At 47.5% G+C, this 20,588-nt stretch overlaps 1 protein-coding gene and 1 long non-coding RNA gene across 5 annotated transcripts; both read left to right on the top strand.

Moving 5' to 3' along the window:
* The first annotated feature begins 5,526 nt into the window (after window positions 1-5,526).
* On the top strand, window positions 5,527-6,964 carry LOC123393544. Its single transcript, XR_006608374.1, has 3 exons — window positions 5,527-5,593; window positions 5,710-5,851; window positions 6,786-6,964. It is a non-coding gene; the product is annotated as an uncharacterized LOC123393544 (long non-coding RNA).
* A 2,341-nt stretch (window positions 6,965-9,305) lies between these two features.
* Window positions 9,306-17,411, top strand: LOC101676576 (CMRF35-like molecule 5). 4 transcript variants are annotated; one of them, XM_045085949.1, is made up of 5 exons: window positions 9,306-9,981; window positions 10,204-11,372; window positions 12,705-12,948; window positions 14,447-14,573; window positions 16,905-17,013. In XM_045085949.1, the coding sequence occupies exons 2-5, from the start codon at window positions 11,333-11,335 to the stop codon at window positions 16,938-16,940; spliced, it is 447 nt and encodes a 148-aa protein (XP_044941884.1). In that variant the 5' UTR covers window positions 9,306-9,981; window positions 10,204-11,332; the 3' UTR covers window positions 16,941-17,013. The 4 variants fall into 4 exon arrangements, with proteins under 4 accessions (XP_044941884.1, XP_012909911.2, XP_004749061.2 ...); XM_045085948.1 differs by lacking the exon at window positions 9,306-9,981 and adding an exon at window positions 11,838-12,209 and having other exon boundaries at window positions 11,032-11,372; window positions 12,705-13,034; window positions 17,013-17,411; XM_013054457.2 differs by lacking the exon at window positions 9,306-9,981 and having other exon boundaries at window positions 11,029-11,372; window positions 17,013-17,411.
* The last annotated feature ends 3,177 nt before the right edge of the window (window positions 17,412-20,588 follow it).

Here is a 20,588-nt window from a genome sequence, read left to right as displayed (position 1 = left end):
TTCTTTTAGAGTTCTCCCCTCTACTTCCCTAATTTTTTATGCAGTTCCTTCCTAATTTATTTAATTAGGAGAAACACAGTCTCCTCCTTTAGGAGTCTATGGTGACATGATTTGTCTCAATGATTTGGGGAAGCCAAGTGTCCCACTGCCCAGAACGCCATTTAGCAGGATGCGTGAGGAGCTAGGTAGCCCGCTGCCAGCAACTAGGGCACACAGTGCAACAGGGCCCAGACACCTGACCCTCAGAGTGTGGGTCCAAGAAAGTGATGGAGACATGTTGGGTTTGCACGTGGGGAAGAACGCAGTGCTCAAGGCTTACACCCAGCCTTGCTGGACACACAGCCCCATTTTTAGTCTCTTTCTGGGCAGCCCACCTGGGTACATCCCAGACCATCCCTCTCTCCCTGGGCCCTGGGCCCTGGTCCAGCCCTGAGCCTGACCCACAGACCCCTTCTTCTTAGGCTTCCCCCCAAGGTCCTGATTACCTCTGAGAGAGGTGCCATGGGGAGATTTTAAGGAAAGCCAAGTGAAGCCTTTTCCCATCAGCCTCATTCTGCCCTAGACGCTTCCTCTACCACCTGCTGGCATATTTCCCCTAACTGTGGACTAGGACCTCTTCCCAGCCCCACACTGCTTATGCTAATGCCCTCCCAAAGGATTTCCCCACAAGGGTCTCTTCATCCTTCCCATGTCCTCTCCTCCCTCTGTCCTCTGTCCCCTTTTCCTAACCTCTCTGCGACAATTCTTCTGTCTCCTTTCTTCCTTTATGTTTTCCACATTTGTGAGGTAGTTCTACCTCTTCGGAGGGTTTAGTTTGGTTTTGTGTTTTTACTGTCTCTTCCTATCTTTGAGTGAAATGTTTAGCTTAGGAATTATATTTTCTTTTCAAAAGTTCCTTTTTGCTTTCTGCTTGCTGATGTTTTCAAAACCCTCCGCACTCTGTGGTCATGTGCTGGTTTGGTCTGGTCTGATTTGGTCCTTCTCTTTTATATCCCAAACATGCCTCAAGGACAGATCGTTGTTGGTTGTCTGACTATAATGGAGAATGAGCCAGAACTTAGCTGATCAGGGCTCTGAGTATGTGGGGACAACACAGCATGTGAAAACGTGTGTCAGGATGTACCAAATTCTTTGAGCTTCCATCCCTCCTTGAACTATAAGCATTGTTTTCATGGGACTAGGCAGAGGGATCTTCTAAATTCCAGAATGAAGAAGACCGAAGGTGACCTCCAGCACCCCCTCTAGCTGCCTTGGATTCCCCAAATATTTCATAAAGTTAAAGAACCTCCTGGGAGATAGGAGTGTTTGTTTCTTGATCTAGGTGCTGGTTGCAACATATTGAGCTGTGCACGTCTGATGTGTGCACTTTCTGTGTGTATTTGATTCCTCCAATGAAAAAGTTTTAGATTTTACCATGAATCTCTCCAAGCCATTACACCCGTGCTTACTTAATCCTTTAAAAAGCTTCCTTAATGGGGCCCCTTGGTGACTGAGTCAGCCAATCGGCCAACTCTTGATTTAGGCTCAGGTCATGATCTCAGGGTCCTGGGATGGAGCAAGAGTCTGGCTCTGATCTCGGTCCACAACCTCTTTGAGGATTCTGTCCTCCAGCTCTTCCCCCACCATCAAATAAATACCTTTTTTTTTTAAATAGCTGTCTTAATGCTCCTTTGTGTGGTTGTAGCATAATTAACTATTCCGGTATTGGTGGCCATTCACATGTTTCCCTGCAGCAGCAAATCTACACTGCAGCATTGCAAATCCGGTCAAATGATGTCATCAGAAGCCACAGACCTCTTTCCCAGACATCAGGTAGGAACCCAGACAGAGTACTTACAGATGCTATCCGAGCATTCTGCAAAATGAACCTGAGCAGGAGATTGGGGAAGGAACCCAGACCAAGAGTAAGAGCAACACAGCTGTGAGTTTTCTCGTCATGTTTCCTTCTCTAACCTCCTGCCTGAGCATGAACCCTGCAGCTCACAGCCTGAAAGTGCATACTCAGCAGAGACCCTAAGAGCTCCAGATGAGCAGAGAAAATAGGGAAGAGGGGTCAGATTCCAGGAGTTCTCTTGGGGTTTATATTTTTTTTCCCTCCCACCAGGTCCCCAGCAAGCCTCAGGACAGAAGCTGCAATTCCACCTGCCGCCGCTGGGGGGCCGATAGCTGGAACGGGGAAGGAGGAGAGACCTGGCTGCCCAGAACAGCTGGGGTCCCAGAACCTTGGGGGAGGGAGCGGGGAGGGAGACTAACTCTACGTCTTCTCTCTCTTTGGCCTCCCTCTGCTTGGCCCTAGAAGCAACCTTAATCACGGGAAGTATGCAGCCGACTGGGGAGAGAAAAGCCTCAGCTCGCCAAACTTCCCAGCCAAACGACCAGAAAGGGGAGAGTGGAGGTTCTGAAAGCTGGGAGGGGCTGTTGAGAGGATGGAGAAGAGGAAACCCCTGGAAAAAGGAACCCCAGACCTCCAAAGCCCGCGCCCCAGCTGTGCACACCTGATCAGGCCCTGGAAGGAATACCCCACTTTAAGAGCTTGGGGAAGACCGTCCCCAGCCACAGACTGGCCACTGGAGGGCGCACGTGAGGCACATCCGGGGAGCACCTGCAGGGCTCCAGAGAGCTGAACCAGAGCACGTGGGAGCCACAGTTCACAGAAGCCACATCAGCACTTGTCCTAACCTCACCAGCTGGACTGCCTGCCATTAGAGAAACGGAAGTCTTCGTTAAAGAACTTTCTGGCAAGGGGCTAGCATTGCTGTGTATGTGTGCGGTGGTTTCCTGAAATGATGTGTGTGTGAAACACATAGAACTGAACACCACCCCCAAACTGTACCATATGTAAAGCTTGAGAAGTAGCAAAAACAAGAAGAAAAACGTTTCAGACTGGGAACGATAAGCAGTTGCGGTTTATTCTACCAAATTACACCTCAGTAAAACTTGAGAAAGACAAGGGAGGAGGGGAAAGTTTGAGGAGAGACCAGAGTTCCTGCCTCCACCCCTTCACAAGTGATTTGTCTCAGATGGAAATCCCAGGTTTCGCTGAGACCCCTAATGGCAGGAAAAGGCTCAGCCTTCACAAGTGAACACAGAGGTCTAGGGCCTGTCTACGCACCCCGCCCCCACCCAGAATATGCGCGACTTGGGCATGAAGAGAACATTTTGCCCCTCCTTTAACTGCATAGAGAAATCTCAATGGCAGAGTCTTTGCAGAATAATAGTTACTTCCAGGGATAAATTTTATATGAGTAACCTAATTACATGGCAGGGCAAACATTTGTTTACCAAACATTTACTTGTTTTCTTCTTCCTGTGAATTGTTTTCCTCTTTGGAGTCCCAAGTCTCTTCCCTTTTCTCTAAACTCTAGATGACATATGTATCCCATTATGCCTGACTACCATGTTTGCGTGGATTTCCCACACTTATGCTATTAAATTTGATTTTCTCCTGTTGATCTGTCTCATGACGATTTGATTCTAGATCCAGCTAGAAGGACTTTGAATGGGTCAGGAACTCAGACTACCCAAGAATGCGATGGGACATTTTTGCTCGCTGACACTTGGTGTAGTCAGCAGAATACTTTAACTAGCGGGACACCACTCACCCCCGACACTGCTGCAGCTGGGAAGTTCTTGGGACATCTGGCAGAGAGAAAGCAGAAGGTAAGATTTCTCGCCATGTCAGACTCCTGGAGTCTCTATCTGCACAGGCTGGCAGAATGAGAGAGATCAGGGTCCTTTGTCTCCCTCTCAGTTTAGATCAGCAAGTTGTGGAACTAGTTCCTTGGGCTTGGTGACCCTTTGGTTCAATTTGGTTGAGTACTCTTTGGTTACCGAAGCATTTCATTCCAGACATGGTCTCTGTTTTCCTCAGTCTATGTCATGTATGTCGTTTGTCATCTGTGGGTAAGGAACATCTTGGAAGGCAATGTTGCAAAATTCGGGGACACAAGTAGATCACTTAAAACCTGTTAGATCACTCACTACCTCAAGAAGCTTCCCATGATAGGATAAGATGGTCATGGAATGGGATAGACAGACACTAGTCACCCACCAGCCTTAAGAAAACCTCCAATGTTCATAGCAGCAATGGCCACAGTCACCAAACTGTGACTGCCCTTCAAAGGATGAATGGATAAAGAAGATATGGTCCATATATACAATGGAGTATTATGCCTCCATCAGAAAGGATGAATACCCAACTTTTGTATCAACATGGATAGTACTGGAAGAGATTATGCTGAGTGAAATAAGTCAAGCAGAGAAAGACAATTTTCTTCTGGTTTCACTTACTTGTGGAGTATAAGGAATAACATGGAGGACACTGGGAGATGGAGAGGAGAAGTGAGTTGGGGGAAATCAGAGGGGGAGACATACCATGAGAGATTGTGGACTCTGAGAGATAAACTGAGGGTTTTGAAGGGGAGAGGTGGGGAGTGGGGTGAGCGTGGTTGTGGGTATTGGGGAGGTCATGCATTGCATGGAGCACTAGGAGTGGTGGTGCACAAACAATGAATTTTGGAATACTGAAAAAAAGTAATCAAATTCAAAAAAGAAAACCTCCATTCAGCAAGGTATATTCTATACAACCCACAGTCCCCAACCTCATGGCACATTCTTCCTTGGTGTTATTTTGGCTCCAAGACAACAAAGGTTTAGAGAAATCTGGTAGATGTTTCCTTTGGTTTTCCTCTATGTACTAAGAGATTGGCTTTATGACCTCTGAGGATATTCTCTTTGGTCTCCACCATTCAGAGGATGCACTCACTGGGGTACACTTTGGAGGCCAGTGGAACATTCTGGGCATCCAAGGCTCTTTCTCTCTGTCAGGTTGTACCAGTTTTCAAGCTGTTTGTCATGAGAGGTTCCAGCCCATGAGAACCTTTGTGGTCTCGACCCTCAGTGCTTGTTGGTGCTGGAAAGTCTCATTCCAGAAGCACCTTGGCGATGTCACAGGAGAGAGGTCTGTGAGTGGAGACATTTCACATTTTCATGGGGGGCTGAAGACACCATTGCCACTATACGCCCTCACTGCCCATGCACTGAAGGGCTTTGCTTTTTTAGTAAGGAAGGAGAAGGGGAGGAAGTAAGGAGTAAAGGGGAGGAAGCTTCTGGATCATGGAGGCTGCATTCCGTATGCCCTCTCTGGACACCTCTTGTTTCCTGGGCCCAGTCCCTAAAAGCCTTATTGGTTTGTTGCTAATAAGCGATCCCCCTCATCAATGGCCAGATGATGGATCCTTTAAACTACCAAACAACATCTTGAAAAACTGTATATTTTCTAAAGGGCTCTCAGTTGTCCTATTAGTATCATTGCTAGCCCTAAGGACTCCCTTAATGAGATAGAAGAAGTTCAATTTTAAAACAAAAATAAACATTCCCAAGCAGTGTAAATTTCCCTTCCTCTCTTTCTTGTTTCTTTTAGTTTCATTGAGTTTTTCACTGACATTACAGTAGCTTTTTGTTTTGTTTTGTTTTGTTTTTGTTTTGTTTTACTTCTATATGTCACTCAGTCTCCTCCCCTCGAGGGCCCTTCCCCTGCCCCACACGGCCCCCATCCACCTCGCCTCTGGGAAGCAGTCACTTCTTCACTGAAGTAAGAGTCTGTTTCTGGTTTGTCTGTCTTTTTTTTTTTTCTTTATTCATTTGTTGTGTTTCACCTTTTTAAACTCTGGCCTCACGTGCCTTTCTTTACTTTCCTTTCCCTACAAGATTTACAGAGATTGCTCGGGACTGGATCTGGATCTGGATCTGGGCTGGACTGGATCTCTAGGTTCAAAGCATCCAGGTTGCTCCTATCAATGCTGAAAGCCAGAAAGCGAATTTCACAAGAGCATCGGAGACTGGCAGCAAGGTTTGCTTTGCTCCTCCCTTCCAGGGCTTGGTACTCCGGCCCTGCCAGCCTCGGGAATTCTAATACAATATGTCTACGGGTGTATCCTCGACCCCCGCCACAAAAAATTCATGTCCCCTGGACAGCAGCAGGGCTTTTAAGTTATAAAGCCTTTTCACTTCCACTTTGAGACGGTCCAACCAAATTTAGAGAGGGATTACAAAGATTATTTGACTAGATTTACAACCTTCTCTTCACAGAGGAAAAAATGACCAAAAGTTCTTCTGTGTCCTTTCACAAATGATCAGTTGAAGGCCAATAGCCAGGTGTAATAGAGCCAAACTTACATTGCATATCCAGAAAAAAGGGCTTTTGTTAAAATGCTTTAGACAGACTTCACAAAGGCATAAATCTTTTTGGTTTCCGTTTTAGGCAAATTCTCCCTAATATAAAGAAGACAGTTCACTTAACAAGATGGGGCAGTGGCTTGATATGCGGGCTATAATCAGGTCTTTGAGGAATGAGAAACTGTCCTTCTTGTAGCAATCTCTACAAAAGGATGACTACAGCTCTAGAAACAAGTTAAAGCTCCCTTCTAGCTCTCTCAACTTCCAAACCTTGCCTATTACTCTCAAAATGTTTCTGAATATTGTCAAAGATCAGGGAAGGGGTACCTGGGTGGCCCATCAGTTAAGTGTCTGCCTTTCGCTGAGGTCATGATCCTGGTGTCCTGGGATGGAGCGCGGTGTGGGACTCCCTGGTTTTCCCTCTCCCTCTGCCTCACCCTACTCCTGCTCTCTCTCTTGCTTGCTCTCTCTCAAATATATAAATAAAATCCTGAGTAGTGACTAACTAAATAAATAATCAGGATATTGGAGGAAAATATTCTGAATTTTCTTAATGGAAATTTTATACACCAATAACCCTGAAACTCAAGAAAAACAATTATTTTCAGGTTCGGTCCCATGAAATCATAAATCTCATCATATCTTTGAAATGTAAACACAGCCCACAATCTCCTGAGACTGAAAAGAAAGGAATAAAGAGGGAAAAGAAATTAAGGTAAACTTAGGACAAAGTTTTTAGTGAAAATAAATAAATAATCGAGGAAACTATTTAAAAATTGTGCCTATAATGCCCTCTTCACAAATATAGGTATAAACAAAATTAAGATTTTATGTGTATCTTCTCTGTGTATTGTGTGTGTGTGTATGTGTGTCTCCGTATAAGTTGTAAACGTGAGATATTTTCTCTACCAATGGGAGGTATTGTTAAAAATAATTTTCAAGGAGCGCCTGGGTGGCTCAGTGGGTTAAGCCTCTGCCTTTGGCTCAAGTCATGATCTTAGGGTCCTGGGATCGAGCCCCACATCAGGCTCTCTGCTCAGCAGAGAGCCTGCTTTCCCCCCTCTCTCTGCCTACTTGTGATCTGTCAAATAAATAAAATCTTTTTTAAAAATTTTTTTCAGAAGATCTCTATTTAGTTAGTTTGAGGGCAAGCACTCCTAAGCATTGGGCATTCTATACTCAGAAAGGTAAAAACTCACCCAAATGTTTTTCAGGTTCACACAATCTGGGATAATATTCAGTAAAGCAAATTAAGTTTGTTGGTTTACTTAAAATGAATATGTCTTTAGAGTTATCACCATTAAATATAAAACTTTTATTCTGCTTCTGTCTACTAAAAGTCAAATAAGATCATGGAATCTCTGTTGCAAACTGCCCAAAAGAAAAACAAACCTTAGAATAGTTGTTGATTTTAACCGAATGCCTTGTTAAGTTTTAGGGGCAGTCTGAGCCTAATTGTTAAAAACAAATAAATTAAACAGATGTAAATAAGATTAAATAATGAACAGAAGTTTATCTACTTTTGTCTTATTATAGAGAGACTAAAAGTAAATGTGGGTCTATTAATAATCAGATTTCAAGCTTTATTGAAAGACTATATTATGAAAGCAGCACATTTCTAAATTACAAAATGCATTCATCAATTTGCCCATCTAAAGAATTCTGTTGTGACAGAGCTCACAGTTGCTTACAACTTGGTTTTCATGGGACATTAAAGTTTTGAAGCATGGGAATTCTGAGAAACATAATTAAGACTACTAGAAATAAGAACTCTGTACATGAAGTAAGTAAAATATGTGTTGTTGGTAAGAAAAAGCATGAAGAAGAAAAAGACATAAATGTTGGGGGAAAAGAAAATAAGTTTGTCCTTACGTGAGGCCGGTTATTTCAAGAGGAAGCATTTAGGACAAAATCTAAATGTAAAAAAAGTTCTAGAAGGTTTACAAAGAAAGGATCTTTGGAAAAAAATTGTGGGCAATACTGGTTAAGATTATGATATGTTTAAATAAGTAAACGAGTTTTAAAGATTTTTTTTTTAATTTGTCCTAAGTTTACCTTAATCTCTTTGACAGAGATCACAAGTAGGCAGAGCAGCAGGCAGAGACAGAGGAGAAGCAGGCTCCCCACTGAGCAGAGAGCCCGATGCGGAGCTCAATCCCAGGACCCTGGGTTCATGACCTGAGCCGAAGGCAGAGGCTTTAACCCACTGAGCTACCCTGGCGCCCCAGTAAATGAGTTTTAACATCAAAAGTGCAATGGTGCAAAGTTTTTGTTTTGTCTTTGTTAAAAGTACAGTTTTCTTGAACTATTGGTCTGCTCTCTGTAAGAAATTGTAAGCAAAATTTTTTCTTGGGGCACCTGGGTGGCTCCGTTGTTAAGCATCTACCTTTGGCTCAGGTCATGATCCCCGGGTCCTGGGATCGAGCCCCACTTCGGGCTCCCTGCTTCTCCCTCTTCCATTCCCCCACTTGTGTTTCCTCTCTCGGTGTGTCTCTCTCTGTCAAATAAATAAATAAAATCTTTTAAAAAGTTTTTTTCCTTATCACTTAAGTTATCTGCCTAAAAAACTATGATTCTAGTTGACAAAATAATTTCCTCTGTTTATCACATCTTTGATTACTTAAGAAAATTGAGTCTTAGTATGAAGGGAGTTACATTTTGCTCACAACGCTGTAACTTTCTGGGTTTGCCTTGAGTATCTTGTACTGTCACTTCGGTTAAAAGGATGATTAAACATTGTTTCATAATGATTTGTGATCCTATTCAAACATTCAAACAATTTTGATATTTTGTGACATACTTCCCAAAATCAAATTCTAAAATAAAGTCTTTTTTTTAATTTCTTTTCAGCATAACAGTATTCATTGTTTTTGCACCACACCCAGTGCTCCATGCAATCGGTGCCCTCTGTAATACCCACCACCTGGTTCCCCCAACCTCCCACCCCCCGCCCCTTCAAACCCTCAGATTGTTTTTCAGAGTCCATAGTCTCTCATGGTTCACCTCCCCTTCCAATTTCCCTCAGCTCCCTCGAAAGAACCAAGATGCCCTTCAGTGGACAAATGGATAAGGAAGATGTGGTCCATATACACTATGGAGTATTATGCCTCCGTCAGAAAGGATGAGTACCAACTTTTGTAGCAACATGGACGGGACTGGAAGAGATTATGCTGAGTGAAATAAAGTCTTTTGACCACAGTCTGGGTGTTCCAAAGAGCCCGTGGAACATTTCAGAGATTTTGTGACATTAAACTAATGAGTCTTATTTGGTACCTTACCCTCTATGGGAAGCATTGCCGAAGAAGTGATACAAATTTATGTAGATAAAGTATTAAAATACTTGTCCTAAAAGTTATATGAAACTCTTAGAAATCTGATGTCTTGGTGTGATATTATCTCAAAATTGAGGAGAGTTGGGGATTGGGTGAGCCTGGTGGTGGGTACTTAGGAGGGCACGTATTGCATGGAGCATGAGATTCATGGAAGAAACTCTGAGAACAAGTTTCTGATAATCTTAGGACCGTAAATCTGAACTAAGTGAAAATATCCAGAAGTAGTACAAAAACTGGATTCAAGCAGAAAAAGAATTAATAACACAACTCTGAACAACTTGAGAATAATTATACTCTTTATGACTTTTGGGTTGAAACTTTGTTACTTCTTTAATGCTTTGCTTTTGCAGATGTAAGGAAACTTCGTCTCCTAAGCTGACTTGGAGCGATTGGATAAGATATACCTTTGTGAACAAACGGAAGCATTTCCCTTTTCTCTTCAACTGAACCCTCCAAATTTCTAGAACTGTCAGTGAGTATTCTTTAATTTTCACGGCCATCTTTTTATTTGCCTCAGTTCAGTAAATCTGTATAGTCTCGTGACAGGACACATTAGAAGTGTGGACGTCTGCTCCCTACTGCCTGCCTTGAGAACTCAGAACCTGGCTTAACATTTCCTCCCATCATTATTCATGGTATTATTTTGTTTCCATAGAAACGCCTCTTACTTAACACCTGATGATTTACTCCATAGGCCTGCTGTTGTGAATCCAGCGGCATCACTGTCTTCTGAAATGAGTCTGCCTAAACCGACCTGGTGTCGGGACTAATACACTGGTTTGAAGAGAAGAAACATCCTACCGGTGCAACTTTTAATGTGTGAAACTTCAGAGAGGTTCAAATTTAAATTTAATCTGAGCAACTCTTCTATCTGGCAGAGGAAACGAAACATTTGCCTACCAAAGATTTACTTGTTTTCATCTTCCTGTGACTTTTATTTCCTTCCTTTTGAAGTCCCAAACCCCGACCCCCTTCTCTTAATCCAGGATGACATTCAAACCCATTGTGTCTGACAATCATATTTCTGTGCATTCCCCATATATATGCTATTAACTTGTTTTTCTCCTATTAATTTCTCTCATTTCAAGTTGATTCTTAGTCCAGCCAGAAGGACCTTGAAGGGCACAGGAACTCTTACTCCCCTTCGCTCCCTGCACCTGGCCTACTATACCTTCTCTTACTTCTGCTGGTAAGCCTTTGGCTGCTACATCCCCAAGAACCCCTTCCCAGCAAGGCCTTTTGAGGGTGGCAGGTGCCAGGAAGGAGACCGCCATGGGCTTTGTCTTAGGAAGATTAGTCTGTGGGGTCAGGTGGAGAGGGATGTGCTGGACCCTAAACTGACTTTAGGAATAAAGATGACAAGAAATTACATTTTGAGCACCTTGGAGTAGCTAACATAGTAGACAGCTCTACAAAGACACCAGGAGCCAATGGAAGTCCAGACCCGGGCTGGGGCTGGGGATGGCAGGAAGTAGGTGTGCACAGACTGGGGGTGGGGGTGGTGCTAGAGACTGGGGCAGGGGCTCTCCTGAGAAGGTCACCAGGGACAGACTCCAGGGGCTGCTGAGCGAGGGACCAGAGCAGGGAGAGAGTACACCTCATCACGCCAACAATACTATCCAAAGACGGGCACTGCCTTTCTCCTAATAAGGAAAGTAGGAAGTAACTGAAGAAAAAAAAAAAATTAAGGGAAATAGATGACAGAAACTAAAAAGGATTAATTTAGAGAGAATGAAGGCAAGTGGCCTCTGAGCTCAGTTCCAGTTCCCGGAGGCCAGTGGACATCAGCTGAGCGCCAGGGAGACAACCCAGGCAGGCAGGACATGTGGCCGCTCCCGGTTCTGTTCCTTCTCATCATCCAAGGTGAGTGGGGCTGGGGCTTCGGGAGGGAGCACCTGCACGGCCGGAGCGGGACACAGACAGGATCCATCCCAGGGGAAGTGGCAAGCAGGGCCTTCCACTCATCTGGACACTCAATCTTTAAAAAAAAAAAAAATTTTTTTTAAAGTTTTGTTACCTGGCAGGTACTAAGTTGGTGTTGGGGAAAATAAGAAAGTAAACAACAAAAACAGCATCTGTTTCCTAGGACAGTGCTTGTCAGCCTTTTCAGATAGAGATAGCTAGACAGGTGATGGATGGATGCACGGTAGATGATCGAGGGCGTATACAGGCACACATTTGCACACATACACGTAAATGCATGAATTCCTGACCAGCTTTGAAGGAGCACAGGGACTCAGTTTCCAGTTGAAATCCACCCACTCAAAATGGGGTTCCAGTATCTGAATCATTTAAAAGCCTGCACAACTGACCTTGACTTATTCCTAGAGCCTGGATCTTCTCTTCTGAAGAGCTCAGATACAGGGAGGAGAACAGGCAGCAAAACCAGGGTGACAGGCTCTCTGAAGACTTGCTCAGTCCCACACATCAGGCTGCCCGAGTCTTGCTCTGGATGAGCCAAAGACCAGACCACCATCCAGTGTCGTAAGCACAACGGAGACAGGGGCAAATGCTCTGACAGCCCCAGGAGCCACCCAGTTGGTTGCAAAGTTGTAGACCCCATAAAAGAGACAATGTTTGAGCCAAGCCTTGAAGGATGAATATAAGAGTTGATTGCCTTCAAGCAGAGAAGAGAGAATATTTCAGGCAGAGGGAACCGCTTGTGCAAAACTATGGAGACTCAGAAGAGCCAGGTGTGAGGTAAAATAACAAGCAATCGTGTGTGTGCGTGGTAGTTGTGTGTGTGAATGTGTGAGTGTGTCTGCTTAGTCCAATGCCATGTGTCCACTCAAAGGGTGAGGTGAGAGGTTTTAGTTGTTTGGGGGTTAGCGTGTCAGCGGGTGCGTGGGGAGGGACCCTCCGTCTCAGCATCTCTGGGATTCGGAAATACACCACGGGCTGCTGTGTAGGCGCTGCGCTGCTGGGGAGAGGTGTTGGCGGAAGATGCGAGAAGGGTTGATGGTCAGTAGCTATCGATTGAGCAGAGGCCCCTGTGTTGGCAAAGGGGACATCCGAGAGAGGGGACAGCAAAAGTTATACTGCAGGGGATAAAGGAACAAGTTGGGATATGGTGATTAGACAAAGAGCAGAGGCTCCTGGCCCATCTTCAGGTCAGCACCAGAGGGCCCCAGAAGCAGCAGGACCAGCCCAGGGCTCAAGAGAGGACAAGACAAATGTCGGGTATCTGTCTTCTAGGCCACTTCTCCAAATGCCAGGATGGGGTGGTAAGAGGCACAGCAAAAGGCACACTGACCACATACTGTATGTATGGCCAAGGATGGGAATCTTACAACAAGTGGTGGTGCCGTGGAGAAAATTGGATGTCCTGCAACATCCTTGTAAAAACCACCGGGTCAGAGCAACTGGTGAAGAAAGGCAGAGCCTCCATCCAGGACAATGCCAGCCAACGCAAATTCACCATGACTTTGGAGGATCTCCGGTACGACGATGCAGGCACCTACTGGTGTGGGATTGAGAGAATCGGCTCAGACCTGGGGTCGAAATTTTCTGTGATTATTGACCCAGGTATGCATTACCCCGCTCTGATCTGGGTCCTGGTACCCCCCAACAGATATTCCAGGACTGTCCCTCTGTCTTCTCTATGGAGGGAGGAGAGTCTCTTAACATGCCCGAGAATACACGTGTATGTTTGCTTGTGCAGCTGTGTGCACGTGCAAGCAAGTATGGGCGGGGGGGCACCAAGATTCTGGGAAAGACTGGAAGAAAGAGCGAGCCCCACATCTCTGCATGTCTCCACCTGCTCTCCCCAGATGCAGCAGAGAAGCAGAGACCCGGCTAGGCCAGACTTGTCCGGGGAAGGCAGCTCCTCTTTCCCCAGTCACAGCATCCCCTTTCCTCCCCAGGCTGAGTGGAGCCTTGTCAGGTGTGCAGGGAGAAGTGGGTGCTAGAAAGCTGTGATCCTGATGGTCTCAGCTGCAGGACAAGGACCCTCTCCCTGCCCACTCCTTCTCCCTCTCCCTCCTCTGGCAAGAGAAGCACAAAGGAGCAAGAGACTCTGAACCCATTTCTGGGAGAAGGAAAGGCAGACTCCAACAGAGGGCAGGGGCCCCCTCTCTGGCTGCCTCTGAGCCTTGGAGAGGACTCTGGGCTCCCCCACAGCTGCCCCAGAGGCACTAGGGTCTCCCTGAAGACAGGCCTGGAAAGGGTGTCAGGCTGTAGCCCCCCCCAAACACAGCCCCACTTCTGGACCCCTCCGTCTTGTTCCCAACACACAGATCCACAGACTAAATGGGAAATACATCTGCTACTCGTTAGTCTTCTCACAGTTAGCATATGCAAATATGGTCTGTGAATGTGGGCAGCGGACAGCTATGCTGGTGTAGAATGTTCCAGAGATTAACTGAAAAAGAAAACAAAGGTGGGTGGATGTGTACAGGAGTGCAGGAGGAGCTGGGGCCAGAGACATGGAGTCTGGACCCTCCAACCAGACAAGCCTTCGCTGGCAGGCCTGGTGCAGGAAGAAAGGCCCCAGAGAGATGCGCAGGACTGAGGGGACAGCGGGAGCTCCAGGCTCTGGACAGCTGCAGGAGACGGGGGACCCTGGGCCAGTCAGCTCATGGGTCACAGTGCTTCGGGCAAGGCTGAGACTCAGAGAAAAGCTGATGGAAAGCTCCAGAGTTGGGGACGTGGCTCGGACATGCTCAGCAATGCCAAACAGGACACGGAGATTGAGCTGATTGTAATTGCTACAGAGCTCCCCACCCCCACACACCTCCCACAGTGGTGAACTGGTGTTTCCCTGCAAATGACGTAATTGCAGGTTTGGGGTGAGAAACCAAAAAGATGCAAGAGCAGACCAATGTGCCTGAGCGATGTCCCTAAGACAGAAGCTTCTCCACCCTGGGGGTGGGGAGTGGAGAAGACCATGGGAGCCACCTGCGACACTCTCACAGCCTTGCTCTGCTCTGTGTGTTTAGAACCGGATCCAACAGACTCTCCCCAGCCTGTGTCAAGCACCACACCAGCCAGCTGGGACTCCTCACCTCCATCTACCCAGGTCACCAACAGCAGCCCGCCTGTGACTCCAACCAACCCCATCAGCAGGTGAGCAGGGCATTAAAGGATGGGGCTTTCCACGGCAGCCCTGTGACCACTCCCCTCGGGACAATCTACCAGGGAACCCCCCTTGGCCCCACCGATGTTTCCTGGGAGGGGAGAATCAGCAAGGTCTGCCCTGACCCCCATCCTTAACACCTCTGAGCACATAAAGAACCCCCCCACTCCCCACGAGGAAACGAACAAAGTGCTTCAGCTCGGCTGTAGGAGAGAAGGCTCTGGTCTCCTGATCTGCCTCCCAACCCACAAGAACCTCAAAGAGAGGTAGTTGGTTCCAGCCTCGAGTATGCCAGAAGGGAAATGCTCTGTATTTTTTTTCTGTGGCTTCTAGAACAAATCACTGCCAACCTGGTGGTTAAAGACAAATAGTTTTGTGACCTTATGGTTCTGGAGATCCGAGGTCTGTAATGAGTCTCCCTGGGCTAAAGTCAAGGTGTTGGCAGGGCTGGTTCCTTCTGGAGGCTCTAAGGGTGAAGCCCTTCCTTGTCTTTTCGAGCATCTAGAGACCCAGCACCCCCTGGCTTGGGGTTCTTTCCATCCTCAGAGCCAGCAGTGGTGGTCGAGTCCTCATCACACCACATTACTGGGACACTGGCTCTCCCCTGTCCTTATACTTATAAACATGCTGGTGATGACATAAGGCCCACCTGGTAACCCAGGATAATCTCCCCATCTCAAGGTCAGCTGGTTGGCAATCAACTCCATCTGCATTATGAAATTCCCCCTTGCTATGCTATGTAACCTAACACATTCACAGATCTGGGGGTTAGGACATCTCTGAGGGGTGGTGTTATTCTGCCTACAGCTGGACGCAGGCGGGCACCTGTTCCATGGATCCAGCCCTGCCCTCCTCTAAGTGCTAGGGAAATGCTGGGAAGGAGGGGGAAGCTGGGATTCCTGCTTTCTCACATTCCCAACATGGCCGAGAGGCTGGGTCACCAACCTGAAACGCCCACTCAAAGAAGCGTCCAAAGACAGCCAGTTAGCTCTTTCATCAGAGGGCAAACACATCCATCAGAGACCAGGGTGAAGGTGCATTCCCTCCCTGGGTCCCACCTCCCAGAAACACCCTCCACCAGCTCCTTTCCAGCTCCAGTCCAAGTTCTTTTCCTTCTCCAGGACCCTATTCCTTGGAACCTGGCCCCAGTAGACATTTTGTTCAGTCAGTCCTCTGAACGAGGAAAGCCCTTGGCTCATGCTTCATGATGAGCTTCTGTCCTGCTGGTAACTGTTGAAGACCAGTTGTTCTGTTGAGTGGGGAGTAGAGGATGTAGGACTTTTCGGAGGCCAAGAGACCAAGGAAGCCTGCAAGGTGGAGAGATGGGATAGCATCCCCATAGGGAGTGGGAAAAGAGTACAGTGTCTTAAAAGACATTCTGAGGAAGGGCAAAGCAATGCTTTTGCCCCTCTCTCCAGAAAACCACCTGTGAAACCCACACGATTCATCATGCTCAAGGCAGGATGAAGGACAGAGCAAGGCTGGCCTGCAGGGGGTCCAGGCCCTGCTTGTGGAGGAAGACTTGAGTTCAAGGATGAGGGGTCCAGACTCTTGGATACTGAGAGGGACCACCAGGGGGACACATGTAAGCAAGACCCATCATCCATCTAGAACCCCGTCCCCTATGCAGGATGTGTGAGCGTACACCCCATACATGCTACCGTCGGGGGTTGGGGGCAAAGCTGGGAGAGACCCCTCCCAGGAGAACCCTGAAGGTAAATACCCAAGTTGAACAGGGATGGGGATCCTCCTCGCTTCAAAGAGGTAATATTAGATCAGAGATGGAAATTTGGGCAGAACTGACACTAGGTAGGACACAAATAGAATAAGAAAGACAGGCAAAGGCAAACCCTTCAGCTTGGCTGACCTGCAGGTGAGGTGGAGGGGAATTGTGGCAGAGGAGCCAAAAAGCAGGATGAAATCAGGGGCAGAGGTGCTGACCCCAGGCTAAGCCTGCAGGGAGCCCCTAAAGGCTTACCCTTGGTTGAGCAGCTTGGCTGTGCCCTCAGAGGGGCTTCCGAGCAGGGACCAAGGCTTGCTTGTCCTGCAGGCCTGGGCTCAGACATCAGGTCAGGGAGGAAGGGACTGGGGTTGTCCCTGAAGAGGGAACTCACTGCCATCCCTGCACAGGGCCCTGCTGTGCAACCTTCACTTTGTGCTCTTGACCTTTGTGAAGGTGCCCAGGCTTGGGGTCCTGCTGTGGACTGTGGTGGGGCTGAGCCAGGGTCAGAGGGACCCAGGGAGAGAACAGAGTCAGTCTGAACAGGAGAACCACAGCTCCCATGACACTGACGCTCCTGTACCCTCTGACCTCTGAGCAGGGATCAGGCGGTGTTGCAGCTCCAAGAGAGATCTGATCCCCGGCAGGTGGGGACTCCTCTCGTCCTGACCTCAGGCATAAGCTCTGGCTCCCTCCCTGCTCCGCACAGGTCGGGGAAGATGGCCTCCTCTGTAGCAGCCAAGAAGCCTCCTGTGTGGACCCTCCTGCTGCCTCTTTTCCTTGTGACCCTGGAGGGGCTCTGCCAAACATGATGGACCATTGCAGCATGCAGGACTCTGGCCAATGATGGGTTTTAAATTTCCCAACCAACCAGTAACTATAAAAACCAGAATTAAACCAAAAAGCTTGAGGGGGTTGCACATGGCCAGAGACCCCTGAAGGCCAGGTGTACAGAGTCCTGCCGATCCTACCTACTGCCCCTTCGGTGCCTCCTGGAGTTAGAGTCACCCGAACATCATCAGATGGAAGACAAGGTTCAACCATCTCCGACCCACATCCCATCTGTTCGCTCCATACCTTTGCTATTAAATCTATGGCTTTTCCTGGGCTCTTTTGAAATTATTTCACTGGGACACTATTTCAGTCTTTTATATGTGAGAATAAGACCCAACCATACTAGAGGGTCCGAAGTGAGTCTAAATCCAACACTAGAGTCACAATGTGTCCAGCAACTGGGAGTGGGAGAAGGGAAGAAGGGAGAGACCTGGATGATGCCTTTTTTTTAAAAAGATTTTATTTATTTATTTGAGAGAGAGAGAGACAGAGTGAGAGAGCATGAGAGGGGAGGTCAGAGGAAGAAGCAGACTCCTCATGGAGCTGGGAGCCTGATGTGGGGCTCGATCCCAGGACCCCAGGATCATGACCTGAGCCGAAAGCAGTTGCTTAACCAACTGAGCCACCCAGGTGCCCCCTGGATGATGCCTTTTAATCCCCTCCAAGAGTTCCCAATGAGGGCTCCCCTCCTAGAGATGGGAAATTTCATGGATGGCCAGAAGTGAACAAAGAAAAGTATAAGGACTTGGGTTTGGAAGTTATTTTCTGTGTATGTGTTTCTTTCTTTCTTTTTTTCCTTAATTAGGGGGAGAGAGAGAGAGAGAGAGAGCATGCGAGCTGGAGGGGGAAGGACAGAAGGAGGGAGAGAATCCCAAGCAGACTCCGTGCCCAGCGTGGAGCCTGACGCAGGTCCCCATCTCATGACTTTGAGACCGTGACCTGAACTGAAATGAGGCGTCCAATACTTAACTGTCTAAGCCACCCCAGGTGCCCCTGTTTTCTGTATTTTCAAAAAGAAAATCATGGTATATATATATACCTCACATATTGAAAGCCTTCACAAGCTAGGTGTGCGGTGAATGAGCCATTTTCAAGCAGCAATACTTCGTTTTCTGTCACTGCAGTCAAGATCTTTTTTTTTTTTTAAAGATTTTATTTATTTATTTGACAGAGAGAAATCACAAGTAGATGGAGAGGCAGGCAGAGAGAGAGAGAGGGAAGCAGGCTCTCTGCTGAGCAGTGAGCCCGATGCGGGACTCGATCCCAGGACTCTGAGATCATGACCTGAGCCAAAGGCAGCGGCTTAACCCACTGAGCCACCCAGGCGCCCTGCAGTCAAGATCTTAACAGGGATGCGGATATATGACTATAAATCGGTCAAAACTAAATGAAGTTACCCTTTTTTTTCTGTGTAAGTAATAAGTGTTTTGTGGGGAGGGACTTTGAAACAATGTAAATATCCACATGTCCCTGTATCTCTATCAGTGGCCCCCAAGGACAGGGGACTCACCCGGTGAGAACAAGACCAGTTCATTTCTGTCCCTCCCTTTGTCCCTTAGCGTCTCTGGTCCTTTAGGTGCAGGGCTCCAGGGACAGTCTGGACGTCTCCATCCAGACAGGACAAATGAGGGCTCAGATCTGTCCGCTTCATGCCTGTGATGCTGTCCATCTCCAGTCAACTCAGACCACCATCACTTCCTCCTGGGTTTCACCCTAACTTTGCCCTGCCCCCCCCCCTCCATGCTCCCCAGCAGAGCAAGGGCAAGACAGAATGCGGGTCCCTTCCTGTTTAACTTCCTCCCACGCACATCAAAAATAACACAAGTCTTTTCCTCTCTTAATTTTCAAAGGTATACATATTTTTTCTCAGCAAAGGTTTTGTTCTTTGGTTGTTGCTGGTTTTTTTTTTTTCCCTCCTGTCTTCCACTTAATATTTTTCCTCTTTTTTGTGTCCATATTTTTTGAACCATTAATGGGGAACTATGGTCTCTTTTCTGAGCTCCTTTTCACTGAGGTCATTGTCTGTAATTTCTCTGAGAACAAGCTGCGTCCTGGAGCATTTCCTTTCTTATTGTTCTTTTCTTTTTTTTTTTTAATTTCTTTTCAGCATAACAGTATTCATTGTTTTTGCACCACACCCGGTGCTCCATGCAATCCGTGGCCTCCATAATACCCACCACCTGGTTCCCCCAACCTCCCACCCCCCGCCCCTTCAAAACCCTCAGATTGTTTTTCAGAGTCCACAGTCTCTCGTGGTTCACCTCCCCTTCCAATTTCCCCCAACTCCTGTCTCCTCTCTAACTCCCCTTGTCCTCCATGCTATTTGTTATGCTCCACAAATAAGTGAAACCAGATGATAATTGACGCTCTCTGAAGTAAATTTTGCTGGCACTCTGTTCCTCTCCCTGAGCCCCTTAGAAAAGGTGCTGGTTTGTTTTGTCTGGAGTTTTCCTTTGAAGGAGGTCAGGGCATCACCGAAGCTGGTGTGTCAGGTTGGGGGTGGGGCGTTCTGTCACCGTGATGAGGGAGCAGGAGGCTGGCTGAGGACAAAGCAAGAGCTGGCGCCTTGCACCCCCTCTTCACCCTTTCCCCTCCATAAGTGTAGCATCCCTCAGGCAGCCCTGACTGCCATGAACAATAAGCAAACAGTTAACTTGCAGAGCTCACAATCCTGCTAGACAGGAGTCTCCCTTGGCTTACAAATGTCCTAAATCTCACTAACAAAGACGATTGATAGCAGGATTGTGAGACCCCACCAAAAAGTCTCCCAAAGATCTTAATGTCAATGGCCGGTCTAAAGACAACACTGATCCAGCAGCAAGGGCAAGGCCTCCGGCAGGCCTGGAACATCCTGGCACCTTGTAGGCCCTCTTTAGCATATGAAAACTCCACTGACACCTCCCTTCCCCTCACCTTCCCCCAACAGCAGGGTACAGAACCTGCCATCCCTCACAACCCGGGGCAGCAGCTCTTCCTGCCCGCGGGTCCTGTCCCGTGCTTTAATAAACCACCATTTTGCACCAAAGATGTCTCAAGAATTCTTTCTTGGTCATCGGCTCCGGACCTCAGCCCACCAAACCTCACCTAGGTTCTAGAACTTCATCAACAGCAGGAGTCTTCTAGGGGGGAACACCTCCTCCACAAGCCAACGCCTGCAGCCACACGGTTCTGGGTCGCCTGTCAAGGCCTGTGACTTACCATGTGGGAGCTCCCAGCCTCTGTCCCCTTTGCAGAGCTGAGTCCCGGAGGGGCCCTTGGAAGCAGCCAGCAGCCTCCCCACAGCCCTCCGTGCCCACGACAGAGGCAGGACCTTCCTCTTTACCGTCTTGCCCGACCCTGGAACGAACAGAGCCAAATGGTCCCGTGATCCATACTTAGATTTTCTTTGTGACATAAAACAGCAATCAGTTTGTCATGTCACAGATTCCGTGGTCAGGAATTCAAAAGGGCT

This window comes from Mustela putorius, unplaced genomic scaffold, assembly GCF_011764305.1.
Source record: "Mustela putorius furo isolate JIRA1106 unplaced genomic scaffold, ASM1176430v1.1 tig00000873_pilon_pilon_pilon, whole genome shotgun sequence".
NCBI classification, from domain to species: Eukaryota; Metazoa; Chordata; class Mammalia; order Carnivora; family Mustelidae; genus Mustela; species Mustela putorius.
This window is presented reverse-complemented; position numbering and strand designations above follow the sequence as displayed.

What these genes read in the sequence shown, in the direction of transcription:
- LOC101676576 (XM_004749004.3), top strand. Translation starts at nt 11,333, where the DNA reads ATGTGGCCGCTCCCGGTTCTGTTCCTTCTCATCATCCAAG. An exon ending in GTTCCTTCTCATCATCCAAG is followed by an intron (nt 11,373 to 12,704) that starts GTGAGTGGGGCT and finishes TCTGTCTTCTAG; the next exon opens with GCCACTTCTCCAAATGCCAG. An exon ending in CCAACCAACCCCATCAGCAG is followed by an intron (nt 14,574 to 17,012) that starts GTGAGCAGGGCA and finishes TGCTCCGCACAG; the next exon opens with GTCGGGGAAGATGGCCTCCT.